General features: G+C 36.9%; 1 protein-coding gene across 4 annotated transcripts in view; it reads right to left on the bottom strand.

Moving 5' to 3' along the window:
* Positions 1–8,307: 8,307 nt before the first annotated feature.
* LOC103981327 (serine/threonine-protein kinase D6PK) overlaps positions 8,308–16,462 on the bottom strand; it is an 8,998-nt gene continuing 843 nt past the window's right edge. For 2 of the 4 annotated variants that reach the window (XM_065149063.1, XM_065149064.1), the window contains exons 3-6: positions 15,139–16,273; positions 12,267–13,099; positions 10,271–10,455; positions 8,308–10,183 (exon numbers count right to left, since the gene is read on the bottom strand). In XM_065149063.1, the coding sequence (XP_065005135.1) occupies positions 10,409–10,455; positions 12,267–13,099; positions 15,139–16,181 (1,923 nt within the window). In that variant the 5' untranslated portion in view covers positions 16,182–16,273 and the 3' untranslated portion in view covers positions 8,308–10,183; positions 10,271–10,408. Of the gene's footprint in view, positions 10,184–10,270; positions 10,456–11,974; positions 13,100–15,138; positions 16,274–16,462 lie in introns of those variants that run through there. The other 2 variants (XM_065149062.1, XM_009398018.3) reach the window with 2 other exon arrangements.

The raw sequence follows: 16,462 nt of genomic DNA on the forward strand, positions 1-16,462 counted from the left end.
ATCAACATTAAAGTATAGTTTGACCTCCATTGGGTTTTGGTCTATTATTTCTTGCAAATGTTGTCTAGAGAGAGAGAGAGAGAGAGAGAGAGAGAGAGAGAGAGAGAGAGAGAGAGAGGATAATTGACATATTAAAAGTGGCAAAACTAATTTTTTTTTTCTTTTTTTTATATGGGTCATAAATATTTGTCATAAATATTCATAGAATAGTTGATGCCAACTCATTTCTTAGATTGATTTGGAGAAATTAACATAAAATAGATCGCATTAACATTAACTTAGACACTCATCTCTTCTTTACATTGAAATAGATATTGTTTGTAATTATTAATTAACGAGGGTAAAATAGCTCATCAATAAAGAAATATGCGTGATTGATGTCAACTGATAACACCATCGAGATTGAATACGACTGATAGAAATTATATGTTTTTGAGTCATTATATATTATTACTTGTGCTTAATGAGCCAATGCATCAACTTTTATATACATACATACATACTTACTTATATAAGCAACTTTGACGAATGTAAGTTTCTTAAAAAACCTAATTCATAGTTATTATTATTTAATAATAAAATCACAACTAGCAATTTCATCTTACCATAAGTTAAATTCTATGGTAAACTTAATAAAAATAACTAACTTATCCTTACATTTTTTATCTTTTATTATTACATAATTGTTCAAAGTTTTTTAACTCTATTGTTATATTTTAAATATCTATAAAATATACTTGTGTGATTACGAGTTTTTTTTTATAAAATAAATTACTAGTAGGTTGTATTATGATCTTTTTATTTTCTGATCTTTTGAATAATGTTTATTGGATCGGTTTAGTTCAATCAGATAAATATTTATTTATTATTTATTTATTATTAAGAGTCCAAGTCCTAGTAAACTTTAGGTGGAACTCTATAAATAGTGATGTAACCATTTCTTTTCGGCAGACAATAAAATATTATTCAATCTTTTGACTAATCTTAGGAGGTCGATCCCCTCGAAGTGATCACTCATTTTTTTCTCTTTCTTCTATGATAAAACTCTATGGTCTTATCATTTGGTATCATAGTAGCGATCCTCAATGCCCTCGCTGTAATTATCATCATCTCTTAAAAAAAAGGGGGAGGGGGGGGGAGAAAAAAAGAAAGGTCGGTAGCCACACACCCTAGTTTCCCCTCTCCACCACCGCAACTCCCCGGCCAGCGACGATCGTCACACGCATCCCAGTTGCGATCTTCGCTGCCTCCTTCTCCACCGTCGTTGCTACTTCCCGGTCGCTCAACCACCGCCGTCGCTACTCCCCGGCCATCAACATTCCCTCCTTGCTACCCCATCTCGCTTGAGCGAGAAGGGCCACAACCACTATTTCCCAGCTAGCGGACCACCCCCTCGTCGCTTCTACCATCGGTGATGCCGCCCCTAACCACACCACCATCGCTACCTCCCCTTGGGTTGCTGCTTCAGCCACCGCAACTTCCCAGCCAACGACAACCGTCACCCCCCTCCCAACTGCAATCCTCGCTGCCTCCCCTTGGGTCACAGCCGTAGTTGCTCAACCACCGCAGTTTCCCGGGCTGTAGCCACGCACCCTTATTTCCCCTCTCCACCATCGCAACTCCCCAACCAATGATCACCGTCGCCCGCATCCCAACCGCAACCCTCACTGCCTCCTTCTCCACCACCGCCATTGCTCCTCGGCCAGCAACCTTCCCTCCTCGCATCCATGCATGCCCTGCCTCAACCCCAGTAGCGCATGCACTATCGATTCCTCTTCTCAACCCTAGCTGCTTCAACGCCACCTCCCTCCTCGCAGTGATAGAAACAGGGCAGCAACTCTTCCTCCTTGCAACGATCGCAGCATTTCTCTCGGCGTCTACTTCCTCGACAAATTCGCATCGATAGTGCTAATGCCCTTGACCAGACATCAGAAACAAGAACTGAGGATTACAGATTTACAGTCTTACGCAATGGCCACCGATAACTCAGTGAAAGCACAAATGGAAGCATTAGAAATCAGAATTGAGAACCGATTGCAAGAAACACTTAATGGTTTCAAAAATAGCCTACTGGAGATCCTCAGCAAATTTTAACAAGATGGGAACTCAAGTTCTATGTTGAACAGATTTAGAGATATAAGAAAAAAACCCCAAGATTATGACACAAACTATCCATACATTAAAGTAGAATTTCTAAGATAGGAAGATGAGGATCCGACTAGTTGGATCTCTAGGGCAGAAAATTATTTTTGCTTTCACAGGACCCTAGAAAAATCCAAGGTAGAAATAGCCTCAATCCAGTTAGACAGAGATGCAGTTCAGTGGTATGATTGGTATGAAACTTATCATAGAGTTCCTTCGTGGGAGTAGTTCAAGAGAGGGCTTCTTATTTGTTTTGGCCCATATGAATACGAGAATGTTGATGGACAGCTTGCCAAATTTGTCAGACTTCTATAGTATTGGAATATCAGAACAGGTTTGAAAGATTATCAAATCAAGTCAGAGATTAGTCTAAATGACAACTAGTGGGCACATTTATTGAATGACTTAGTCCAGATATTTGGTGTGAAGTCAAAGCTCATCAATCCCGCACTATGATCGCTGCGATATCATTTGCATGTTTATATGAGGAAAAAATCAGTAGGAAAATTCGTCGGAATAGAAGTGACAACAAACAGATGATCAGCAAGCCACCCGCCCTTAACACTCGAAGACTAGCCCGAGAAGAACTCAAGGAAAGATCAGTGAAGGGTTTGTGATGGCACTGTGATAAAAAGTGGAGTAGGGAGCACTGATGTAAATAAGGGCAACTTCTTATGATTGAACCAATTGAGGCAGAACCGGAAGCTAACAATGTAGACTCCGATCATGAAAGTATGGATTCTGATGACGATGTTGGACCTATCATACATACAGTGCATGCATTAGCCGACTACTCTAACCCATAAACTATGAAAGTTGGAGGAACTTTGAAACATCAACATGTTACAGTTTTGATTAATAGTGGTAGCATTAACAATTTTATGAATAGTAAGGTTGCCGAGCCTACCATATTGAAGACTATAACAAATTTGAAGTAAAGGTCATCGATGGATGGGTTTTAACTTGTAATAGCAAGTGCTCAAAGATTAAACTAATTTTACAGGGCGAAGAGTTACTCGTGGACTTTTTTTTGCTACCCTTGGAAGACTTTGAAGTGGTGCTCGGAATTGAATGACCATCAACCTTGGGTGATGTTTAGTGAAATTTTTCTAAACTACTCATGAAGTTTTTTATTAATGGAAAGCAGGTGATCCTAAAGGGAAGACGTGGAAGTAAAGTCACAACTGCCACTAGCCATCGGATGGAGAGGGTTTTTCAGAAGACTACAATACCAAAAGGCTAGCCTATTGCTTACACTATCAAAAAGTGGATACCGTACTTACTCGATTAACGAGTTGTGATGTGTCGTAAATATCCTGTGACTAAAATGCTGAATGAGGAATTCCCTGAGTTTGACGTTGCTTAGCCTTGAAGACAAGGCTGATTGGAAGATGGAGGAATTGTTAGGATCCTTTTTATTTTCTGAGCTTTTGAATAATATTTATTGAGTCTGTTTAGTTCAGTTAGAATCGGATAGAAGTTTATTTAATATTTATTTATTATTAAGAGTCGAAGTCTAACAATTTCTTTTCGGCAGACATTGAAATATTATTTATTCTTTTGACTAACCCCGGGAGGCCGATCCCCTCGAAGTGATCATCTATTTTCTCCTATTTCTTCTACGATAAAACCTTAGGGTTGTTAATTTACGTATGAATATTACTATATAACTTAGGCAAGCCAATCCCCTCGAAATGATCATCTATTTTCTCCTATTTCTTCTACGATAAAACCTTAGGGTCTTATCAGATTGTTAATTTACATATGAATATTACTGTATAACTTAGGCAAAACTAACGATTAAATAAGTTCATCTCATATTCATTTAAAATAAACTTAGAATCCAAAGTGACCTTATTTATCATATCAAGGTTTGCCATATTATATTTGTTACATATTTGATATCTTGATTGGTCAATCAGAATATATATATATATATATATATATATTCTTTTTAGACATTTATGTTTTTTCATTATAAGAGTGAAAGAGAAAAATAATTATTATATTCAGAACTCTCTTTTTCTCTCTCTAATATATGATTGGCCTATGACATTCTCTTTTATTAAATTATAAAAATAGTATCCACATGCTTCATCTTTCTAACCTAACGTGTATTATAATTTATTTTCAAACAAATTATTAAACATACGATCTGACCAATTGATCTATTAATGTAATCAATGATCCAATAAATGCGATTTGATTTTGAAGAGAGAGAGAGAGAGAGAGAGAGAGAGAGAGAGAGAAGATTTCATATCAAGAAAGTGGTAACGCATTGTGCATCATAAGAACTATTGACATGACATCAACCTTACAATCGATTCGGACAACCATCGTTCGTTTAACATCAATTGGGAGATAAGATAAGCGATCGATGCCTAAAGCCTGACTTGTTTGACCTCGCACCGAAAGGAAGCATCATTTAACTGTCCTCTTCCCAAGAATATGTTCCATTCATGTGTGCCATGATGCATCGTGTTTGGCATTAAAGTGCACAAACGCATGTGAATCTACTAATCCTTTTTGTTTTTTTTTTATTTAAAATTGATATCTTTATTATATAATATAATTAAGAAAAAAAAACATTATTATCAAACTTGAATTACACCGAATATAGTATAATCGAATCAAATCATTGATCGATCCGATTGAAATATTAGATTAAAAATGATAAATAATAGTATAAAAGATGTTAGCTAGCTTAGCCAATAACAGTCTAACCTTTGATATGAGATTCGCGAATGATCCATCCATCCATCGATTCTATTAGTGATTCAATGATATAAATTATAATGTTGTTATTATTATGGACTCGAAGCTCGAAATCATATCTCTAAAGCTATTGCGATCGTGTTGATACCATCTAAATCTTTATCGAGTGTGATTGATGGATCGCTCCACAACTATGTCCATGATGACTTGATGTCACAATGTTAGGCACAATAGTACCTTTTGGAATATATAAGAGTAGGTAAGGTAGTAGTCGTCAATTGTTTGTGCTGAACACAGCAAGGCTCTGAGTCAGCTCAAGTGCACAACACATCAGCACTGGATTATGACCCTTCTTTGAGAATGACTTGACCCCCACTTTTTGGGGAATAGTTTATGGCCATCCATCCCTCTTGGCCTCAAATCTTTTGAGGTTCAATGTGACATGCGATGTTTGATGGAAATAAAATATCATATATAGCGGTCCATAGACTTTTTTTTCTTTTGTGATACCCAAAGAAATATACTCTCTCTTCAGCTACAAGTCTCATTCTTGATAGCTAATATAATTATTAATAATTCTCTCTCATAAAAACACAAAAAAAAGAAACTAAAAGATTCTAGGAGTTTATACCATATAATTTTTCAACGATTAAAAAACTTGCACTAGTAGATTTTCAAGGGATTTTTTGTTTGTCTCTCATTGTCGGTATCTTTTTATGTATGTATGTATGTATGTCTCTTAATCTTCAACTCATATCAATAATTGTTAATAATAAAAATACTCTCAGTATTCAAACAATTATAATAATTAAAACTAATAAAAATATGATTGTTTCTAAGTGATATTAATGCCAACTAGTGTAGTGTTGATCATAATAATCAAAGATGAGATGGTCAACTAGCACTAGGAATGATGTTAAATCTTATTTTACTTGAATTGATTAACTAGTGTAGTGCATGCATCCCAACCTCATCCTAATACCTATCTTTGTTTAAATGGATTGGATAGAGGTAGATTGTATTTTATGACAGTCAATTAGATTGTGGCAGGTCACTAGCAATTTTAATGTAAATATAAACCAATCTTATTTATCTTATCAAATCATAAGATTGACTTGAGTGGATTAGATTGAGTTAATTTAAGCATAGTTATAGAGACATGCAATTAGATGAGGATTATAGTGACTCTACAACAAATATAAAGTGTGGAAATAATTTGATGGTAGCTTTGTGGTCTAAACTAACTCAACAAAAAGGATGCACTCACTCTTTGCTAAAGTCTTTATTTTGAACTCATAAAATATATATTTAAAATTTATAAACCCTCGACGCGTGATTTTTTTTTTCTTCAAAATAAATTTTGCGATGATCTAATAAGGTCTTATCATCGGCAAGACTAGCCGATATTTTGATTTATATAATACGTTGTATTCTTGTATTTGTTCCACCAATATAAAAATTTTGTTTTTGAATTAAGAGGATATCAAAATGTCAACATCTTTGAAGGTAGAGTGGTTGATGAGGAATTTAAAAATCCAACAATTTTTTTTAGTGTACATATAATAAAATACATGTATAATTTATCAAAGAGTGGCATGCACAATAATGCAGGTGATGAGAGTAACTTGTCATCCGATGCAACTGTACGAGACTGTAGAAGGTAAGAGGACAAGATGATAAAGAAGAGAGAGAGAGAGAGAGAGAGAGAGAGAGAGAGAGAGAGAAGAGAGAATGACAGGAGGACAGCAAGAGATGCTTCACAATTAGCATGTGAAGCAAGAGGAGGTGTAAAGCTTGGCGGCTGCCTATGCCCTGTCGAACAAATTAAATCAAACAGTTGTTCTATGCTGAGACATGAAGTTGTGGGAATCACGAAAGGAAGCGATTCTGCAAAGACTAAATGATTGGGGAGAGAGAGAGAGAGAGAGAGAGAGAGAGGGAGGGAGAGAGAGGGAGGGGAAGAATATATAACTTTTGGAATTTGATGAGCGAAGAAATTTGAGACAAATTCCTCAGTGGTGTTATATAATATTAGCAAAAGAAGAAAAAGCTGTGATAAAAGCTAAATGTGTTTCAACTTTACCAACATATGGTATGTTATCACAATTGCTTCTACTTAATTATTTAGTTGCTAAAATTTTGTTGACCCCATGAAACTGGTGGGGCTCCATCCAACTCATCATGTCATCATCAGATCATAGTAAAATATTTTCTTTTGTCATCATTCAGATTAAAAATTATTATTTTTTAATTACTCAATTGTTGTTGTTCCTAACTTTATTTTTATTGTATTTTATTCTCAATTTGGATATGCTTTAAATTTAATATCAAAGAATCTACCTCAATCTTTTTGAAAGTTTACAATATCAAATAGACCAGTTTAACTCCCATCATCCAACTCAACTGGATGACCTAAACCAACCATCACTCTCTCTCTCTCTCTCTCTCTCTATACATATATATATATATATATATATATATATATATATATATATATATATATATATATATATATATATATATATAATCTACAGAGGATGGCAGAGGAGTCATGGTTACTTTTAGAACTGCATGGTGTGAGAGATGGTAGCATGCATGCATGTGGAGACTACCAAGGCAGACCAGAAGGGCTGTCTGTCTTCAGCCTGTCAACTTTGACTCCTTTTGAGATGTCCAAAGAAACTGGCTGAAACTTGTTGTTGGGGCTGCAGCATCATTAAAGGAGACGAATGAGTCACAGTCAACTTGAAGCTCTCCCTTCTTTTCTCTATGTAAGGTGGATGTCATACTAATGGATTGTGGACAAGTAGCCTCATCTTCTTCCTCCCTGTATGCTCAAGATGAACTAAACAAAAAGCTTATGAGAAAGGATCACACCTCATTCACTGCTGGAATTGCCCTTCAAGACATTGACTGTAAGGCTAAGCCTCCACTGGGAGCCTTTGTTTTTGACTCTCATGGCTGCCCACATGTATTGGGTCCCACAGGAAGGAATAAAGGTGTGTTTGGTTTGGAATTTTCTAATGTGATGACGACCTTCCCTGCACATGTCTGTGGGGGCCAGTGGCTTATCTTCTCTGTCACTGCAAACAGTACAAGATCTACTTCATGGGTGACTGAAGACCAGAAGCCATCTCCAAGACACAGGTGGTAGGGCATTGTTGATGAAGTGCAAGTGATGACATTTTGATTCAGCCACAATAAAATATGTTCTAACATCTCAAAAGAACCTTCCACTTTGTTCTTCTCACTTAGAAATTGATTAGCTCATTAACAGAGACTTCAATACAAAGCTGCTTTGCAAGTTACCATTGGAACCATAACTATCTTGATGGTGTCTCTGATAATAGGGCCAGCATGCAGGTCTGAAACATCCTGATGCATGTATTCCACATATAAACAGTTGTAACATTTACTGAAACCATTCACAAAAACTCATTACCTTACATCGTTCTTTCAAGTCTCAAGGAAACATGACATTATGGAACACATTGAACTTTTGGTTGATACATGATGCAGATGCTTGAAGGAGGCAAACTATGTGTGTGCCTCTCTGGGTTCCACAAGGCTACTGCCAAGCATATTTGTTGCAGTGCATGGAAGAGACTTACATGACATGTATACCCACTCTTCACTGTCATAAAAAAATCCAGTCCTCAGGACATGATGCAGGAAACTTCTGCCAGGTCATGTGGCATGCTTTGATGCCATCACCCATGAATTGATCAGTAACAGGCCAGAGAGACTTGCAACATGATCTTGGTTCATTGATGAAGGGATTCTGAATAGGGCGCATGAAATCTTATGACCATCATTCACAGTTCAAGTTAGCCAATTAGTAAAAAAAGATTGATGGATCTGAATAAAACACAAATTGTTCTCTCTGTGCTGTGACTCATGCTACAATTGAAATGTGCGTTTGCTGATAAGTCACCTTCAGGAACCTGGAATCTGTTCAGCTTGATAAAAGCCTCCCATGGCTTCATCGAGTAGTTCCCTGCTTCCAAAGCTGTCAAATGTAGTTTTAGCACAGACAACATAAACTTAGTCATTTGATTTTTGGCATAGGCCTCTTCTAAGAAATGCTCAAACTTGGACTATGGTAGAGGATTAGACTTCTAATAAAAAGTATTTCTATAATTATGCAAGACCTCATATCAATTTTTCCATAACCGGAGTACCATGGATAATTAATGATTGTCTAACCTGTCTGCTAAGTTCAGTTCATCCTTGAAAGCAAAAAAAAGAAATGCTTCATATTGTCAACATGAAGTTGATATCCAACTCCAGGAATCAAGAAATAGGATCTCAATACAGAGTTGTTTGGCCATTCAGAAGAAACATATCCTACTGCCTCCAAATCATTTCCATATTGGTAGTGTATTCTTGGAAATATCTCTTATCAGAAAAGTGCTAAACAATCTTACACAACTACGACATGCTTGGTAGTTCATATATGTTCCATCTACAATTTGAAGCATAGTTAGTGCAATTAACATAAATGAGAAAAAAGGATGCAACATAAATTATTAATTGACAATATAACAGCCAACCTGACATGCAATAATCAAATTATGTTCCGACAAAAAACATCACCTTATTGTTTGAGATAATGCAATTTAGGTTGATAAATCATCCTAAAACGTTTTGTGGATTGCATCCTTTTCAGAGTTGAAGTGTTTTCCCTATCAGATCCCATTGGGCAATCCTGCATGTAGCTTTGTTCTGAAATTCAACTTTGTGGGCTGCACAGTCTAGCAGTTGAGTTCATTAATATCTGACATTGTTCAAAAGAATTGATGCTTTGTGGTATAATAACTTCTGCAAAATTAAGCCTCAAACTGAAGATTTGAAAGTCCCACGTGCAATATATACCATCATATTTATTTACCTGTGGGACTTCTTTTCTGCTTATTTTTCACAGAAAAGACTAAATCAAATAGTAAGGTCAACTAATTATAAAATAAAATATAAAATCATGACATAAGATAAAATCAACTTGCCCATCGGGGCCAAGATTGCAGCTTCTTGCAAACGACAGCATCGGGGGCAGAGTAAGCTTCGGATATGTCCATCGACGACGAAGGAAGCTTCGGACCTGTCCCTCGACGACGGAGGGAGTTGCGCACGAAGGCAGCAACGACGGACGAAGCTTCAAACTGTAGATGCTATGGACGACAACGTCGAGGGCAGAGGAAGATGCTATGGACGACAACGTCGAGGGCAGAAGATGCTATGGACGACAACGTCGAGGGCAGAGGAAGCTTCGGATGTGTTTGTTGGCGGTGGAGGAAACTTCAGACCTATCACTCGATGGTGGAGAGAACTGCACACGAAAGCAGCGGTGAGTTGAGCGATGAGGATCTAGGGTTTCACTTTCACTAGTTTAGGGGAAGGGGAAGGGGGGGGTTACCATGAGATTCAATCGAACCAACTAAGTTACTGTTCAATTAAACCAGAGTTCCCAATTTGGTTTGATTTGCTGGCATTAGATCGGGCACTCGCACGAGGCGCCTGACGCCTGGGCTCAAGCAAGCACCTAGGCGACGCTTTAGTGAAGCGCGTTGCCCAGACATCGTGCGAGGTGCTCGGGCCTTGCTGCGCCATACCCAGACACCTATTAAAAACACTTATCCAAAGATGCCACTACAATTATTTTAAGTAAATCTTTTAGAAAAAATATAATGGCACACTTAGTTTCAACAGCCAAATCCAAAAAACTTGTAGCAATTGCTTTATTGTTGCCACCCAGAAAGAAACATGGCAAATTCTGACAAAGTAGCCACCAAAAAAATTTTCTTTAGCAGAAATGTTAGAAAAAATATAATGGCACACTTAGCAACATCTATATTTTGTCTTGTAAACGTTTGACATTTAATTTTTTGTTGATATTAAAAGCCACTTATGAATTGACAGATACAAGTTAGGATATCATAATTGCTGATTAAAACAACATGGCAAAATATATTTAGAGAGAAAGGTTGATATCATATTCTGAAAAAGTTTTATGCTGCCTTCAGTTATCCAATGCACTGTCCTTTCTTCAGGTTTAATCTAAAATCATTTTAAAAAGATGATAAAAGAGTGAATATAAATATAGCAATGAAACTCAATTTAGCTAAGAGGCACCTTAGACATATGTACAATATGGAAATTCAACTTTAAAATTTAAAAAGAAACAGCTCTGAGGCTTTACTCTGATATGAAACAATATATGTTAAAACTACTGATTTAAAAACGATAAAACATTAATGGAAAAGAAACTTTGATAGATACAATAACACCCAAGTTCAAGAAAACCATAAACCACTTCTCGTTGCATATTAATTTTCTACTCTATCCAATATTTGCTTCATATTGAAGTGCCCTACTCTATTTCATCATATAACTCGAATCAAATGTTCAAGGTTTTCTATCAAGAGGAGCACTCTAATAAAAAGAGTCTGTTCTGTTTTTATCCCATGGAACATACAAAACAGAAGTCAGATAAGACCAATCTAATCCGACTGATGAAATTTGATGAGTTTATTACATCTTCCCATGGTCTAACTTAAAACCCAAACTGAAGTTGTGCCCATCTACTTAGTCTTGAGGACATAACAAATCTGCATGCACATATGCATGTATGTCTATGAAGTAAAGATGTAAATATGCTATGTGAAACCAGAAATATAGATAATCACTTGTCAATTGCATAGAAAATAAGCTTTTGGGAAGATACGTTCAAACTGACACATTTGCAGAGAGAGTAACAACATCATCCAAACATCAGCCAGAAAGGAGTATGCATCAACCACATTTGTTAATAAAGATCTACATAGAAAAGAAAGCAGTGTATCTTTTAGTGCAACGAAAGCAGTGTAGCAGGCATCCTACTGCAATATCAGGCAAAGGAAGAAAAACTCTGTTTATTTACCTGGTGGTCTCTATCAAGCTCACCACTATAGTCTTGTTTAAACCTGAGTCAAGATGTCATAAATAGAAACCTAACATATAGTATGTTCAATCTTTAACTCAGTGTCAGCCTCCAAGATGCTCAGCCACATAAAGCCTAATGACTAAGAAAATTGTTTGGGATTTAATCCACAGTTCAATTGCACAAGAATCATTACTAATATAGAAAACCAATTATAAAATTTTATTTGGACAAAAAGAACATCTCAAAAGATAACAGGTGTTCATTAATAATCATCACAGATGAGGACATCTCAGCTTTTTCTAAATATAGATTTGCAACTGAAACAGTCAACTAGGACGTAAAAAGAAATACAATCAGAATAACAACTTGTATAGAAAATCACTGATCCTTCTAGGATGAGCTTAGAAACTCTACAACTCGCCATAATACAACAAATTGAAGTTAAGAATATGGCACTAGAAGAAATCAAATTCCAGATAGTTATCTGAACCTTTTCCGGATGTGGCGTTGGACTTCTGGCTTGTTGATGCCACAGTCCCCATGAACCTCTCAATTGAGACATGTTTCGGGACCTCAGGAGGGCTTGCACATCTAATCAAGGCCCAATTGACACCCTCAAAGAATGGGTGTTGCTTTATCTCTGTAGCGCCACGCTTATAAGCAAGCCGGTGCTGTGGCTCCTTCACTAGCAATCCCCTTATAAGATCTCTAGCAGCAAAACTCACAACTGGAGACTCTGGAAACCTCAAGGGCTGACCAATCACATTGAACAGTGTAGCTCGGTTCCCAGACCCCTTAAAGGGAGTCTTTCCAAATAAAAGCTCATACAGGAAGATACCAAAGGTCCACCAGTCCACAGCACTGCCATGGCCCTCCCCCTTGATGATCTCAGGAGCCAAGTATTCATGAGTACCAACAAATGACATGGACCTGGCATCAGTAGGCTCTGCAATGAGCTCAGGCAATGGGCTAATCTGATTTCCAATCTCAAGCTTCTGCTTCCGCTCCTTCTTGGACTTGGAGGAGAATAGTCGTGGGGAGAAGCACGTAGTTGGGGCCACACAGGAAGGCTGGATGCAGGATGGTTCAACGCAAGCAGGTTGGACACAGTAGGCAGGGTTGTTTCTTCTAAAGGAATCAGAGTCAGGATTGGAAGACTTAATAAGGGTGGGACTGACAGTACAGCGAAGGGAGAGGTCAAAGTCTGAAAGCATGATGTGACCATCTTCTCGAACGAGGACATTCTCTGGCTTCAGGTCACGATAGATGATGCCAAGCATATGTAGGTATTCCAAAGCAAGGAGGACCTCTGCTATGTAGAACCTTCAATTGTGGAAAGCAAATGCAAATAGTCATAAATCATAAGCATAAACACGATAGTGGAAATTTTAAAGATTTAATGTGATGCTTTTTCTGATGCACTTGCATTCTCCAGAAATTCCTGAAAAAATATGTTGATAAGTAATTTCTAGGTACCTATTTGTATATAAAGCAAGGCATCATTATCATAATTCTACTGTTTGGCATGTTAAAGAACATACGAGAAATCCATAAAATCCCATTAAGATTAAAAGAAAGGACATTATTCGATCACCTTAGATCCTAAGAGCTCTTACCATCGCACACTAGATATTAGTATGTTGCTAATATTAAGCAATGACCCCTATACAAACTCAATAACAGTTTGGTCATCAGAGTTCAAGATGGCAATAGATCACTCAAGTGCCTTGATGTAGCTAAGATGTGAGACAAGAATTCTCACAAGATGTATATTGAATAGTTTAATATATATACCCTAAGAAAAGGGTTTATATGGTGATGAGAGGTGCTAAATTGTGTATTCCTTTGTTAACCCTCATTTAATATATGGTTATTTCCAGATAAAACAACTTTATTTACAAGTTTATAATTAATATTAATATCAAATAGTTGGTTGTATACCTAAACATAAATACATAATAGCCTTGTGCCCTTAGCACTTCATAAGACTAAAAAGATTTTGCTCCTGGACAAAACCTAGTCTAGTACAATAGCTTTGTGACTGCAGAGGTGTGATTGTTATTCATATATTACATGCAAGGTATATTTAGTTAGATATACCAGAACCTACATAACTAAACTAATTGACCTCACCATCCAGATCAGAGATGTAACTTGACTGGAAACTAGTTAAATCAAGTAGGCCCAAAATCAGCCCATTTAATTCCTAAACTGAAGAGTGGTATAGTAGCAAGGCATATTTCTGTTTTAACTCAGACAGTTAAAGAAATAATGTTCTTTCCTTAATACTTCTTTCGATGATTCTAATATCTACTTGAAAGTTTATTTTTACTACTCACGACCTCAAAGTACCGATTTGTCCAAGTTCCAGAATACTTTGTAGCAATGCAAAAAAATGATCACAAAATTCATTCTTACTTGAGACCAAGTCCATATACTAAATACCTAATAGACAAGTATTTTATACTGTAAGTGATTTTTTATTCCTGAAAAGTATATGCTTTAATCTTAACACTAACTGTTTTTCTTGGTTAATCACAAATCATCTTCAAAATACAGATACACTTAAATAGATAATTCCAAGAGAAACTGAGATCACATTCTGTTCAGCATCAACTTTATCGCTTATTAGTATTTTTGATGGCATATTTTTATCACCTACCTTAAGGACAAGCCTAAAATAATGGAAACTTTAGATGTGATGCGTGTGAACCATGCATCTTTTCAACAAGCAGGGCAGGGCTGTGTGCATATACAGCCCTTCCTAAATCCTACAACGGCAAAAGCCTCATGCACTGGCCTGCCCAATATGTATATGATCCAAAATATGCAGTTCAAAATAAGATATTTAAAGTTAGATTAATTGCAAATATAAATTTTTGAGAGCACGGGATGGTATAATGATGAGGTTGCTCCTTTGCCACCTAGCAGGCCACTCCTAAACAATCTCTTTAGATAATGGAGGTAAAGTTCCATTCGTTGAACCTGCCCAGGCCCCACACAGGCCAAAGCCTTACGCACTAGGTTTGCCCCCCCTTCACTGAACTTACCAACAGGGGTTGTAGCTAAATAATAAAAGGGAAATAGTAACACTTCGATGATAATTTTCTAAATGTAACACATTGAACATGTGAATAACTTATAGCTTTATGGTTTTACACCTACTATTCATTTGTCAATTATCTGTCAATACACAATGAAAGCCAAACAGCAAAAAGAGAAGCAAAATACCAATAATAAAAAACATGGTTAACCACAACAAGAACATTAAAACACAAAAGAAAATTCTGAATCATCAAATTGAGCAGTTTAATAAACCATACATATATATGGTGCATAAATAATAAGATCAAGGTTCCTACTTGACTGCTTGTTCTGAAAAATATTTTCCAGGTTGCCTCTGCCGAAGGGTGTGCAGATCTCCTCCAGGACAATATTCCATCACCAAACAAGAGAATTTTTCTGACTCAAAGTGGGTATATAACGTTGGAAGAAATGGGTGATCAAGGCATTGCAATATCTCCCTTTCCATCTGAGCTCTAAGAAGTTTTCTACGACTAGCTAGAGATATTTTGTCCATCACCTTCATAGCAAAATAGCATTTCGTCCCAGCCAACTCTGACAAGTAAACAGTGCCTATATCTCCAGAGCCCAATCTCTTAAGCAGTCTGAAATGGCCTAAACCAAGAACCCCATCTCTAGCACGGATCACCTGAATTGCTTCCCATCTTGAGTCGTTTGCTTTGTGAGGCTTGTTAATGGTGCTGCTTATGTTGCTACCACTGCTTTCATCACTGACATCACTACTTGCACTGGCCCTGCAAGTACTATTCTTTCCACTCTCAACCTGGCTATTAACCTTAGCACTTCCGCTAGTCCTTGTAAAACTGTTGGTGCCCTCACTAAGTTCAGCAGAAACTGAGTTATATTTCATATTTCCCTTCTCTGAGTTTTCCTTTTCTGTACCCCTAATTGCTTCCAAGCTTATAGTCCTATTCAACTGAAGTAGCTCTATGGATCCATCTTGTATATTTAACTGCTTCAGATTGTCAGAGAATGCATCAAAGTCACTGGTCCCTGAATGTTTGGTTGTCTTTGCAGATATCCCATCAAACAAAGGTTCGACAGGTCCGTTATGAACGTGATCTGATTTTTGACATTCTAAGACCTCAGTAGTTCTTTGCATTGGTGTGTCCTCCTGAACCAACTTTGGCAATCTGCTTGGTGTGTTAGGTCCTGGTCTACTTGGCTTAGGCATCTGTAAAGGTGAAGGTTGTCGAGAAGATGGCTCAACATCCTGGCCACCAGGCATTTTATGTTGCTCTTCAAATAAGGGTTTGGGAATTGTACTAGATGTCACTAATCCAGAGACAGGACAGTGTCTAGTTGTAGACCAACATAACATGAAGTTTGCTCCATATATCTGGAATAAATCTCCACCATCCACCTTGTAGCTTGAGCGAAAGATATCTAGTGTGCCATTGGAGAACTGTGTGCCTTCAACAAAAAATAGATCATCCGAAATTGTTGGTAAGCACAATGATAGAACCATGTAGCAAAGAAAACAGAGTTGCAATTTTATGGTAAAAGGAAAATATACACTAGTCCCAATTCATAGTAATCAAAAATAAAATATTTACTACAAGAAGGAAAAACAACCAAGAAAATGGTGAGCATGAACATCAT

Source organism: Musa acuminata, chromosome BXJ3-4 (assembly GCF_036884655.1).
Source record: "Musa acuminata AAA Group cultivar baxijiao chromosome BXJ3-4, Cavendish_Baxijiao_AAA, whole genome shotgun sequence".
In the NCBI taxonomy this organism is placed as follows: Eukaryota; Viridiplantae; Streptophyta; class Magnoliopsida; order Zingiberales; family Musaceae; genus Musa; species Musa acuminata.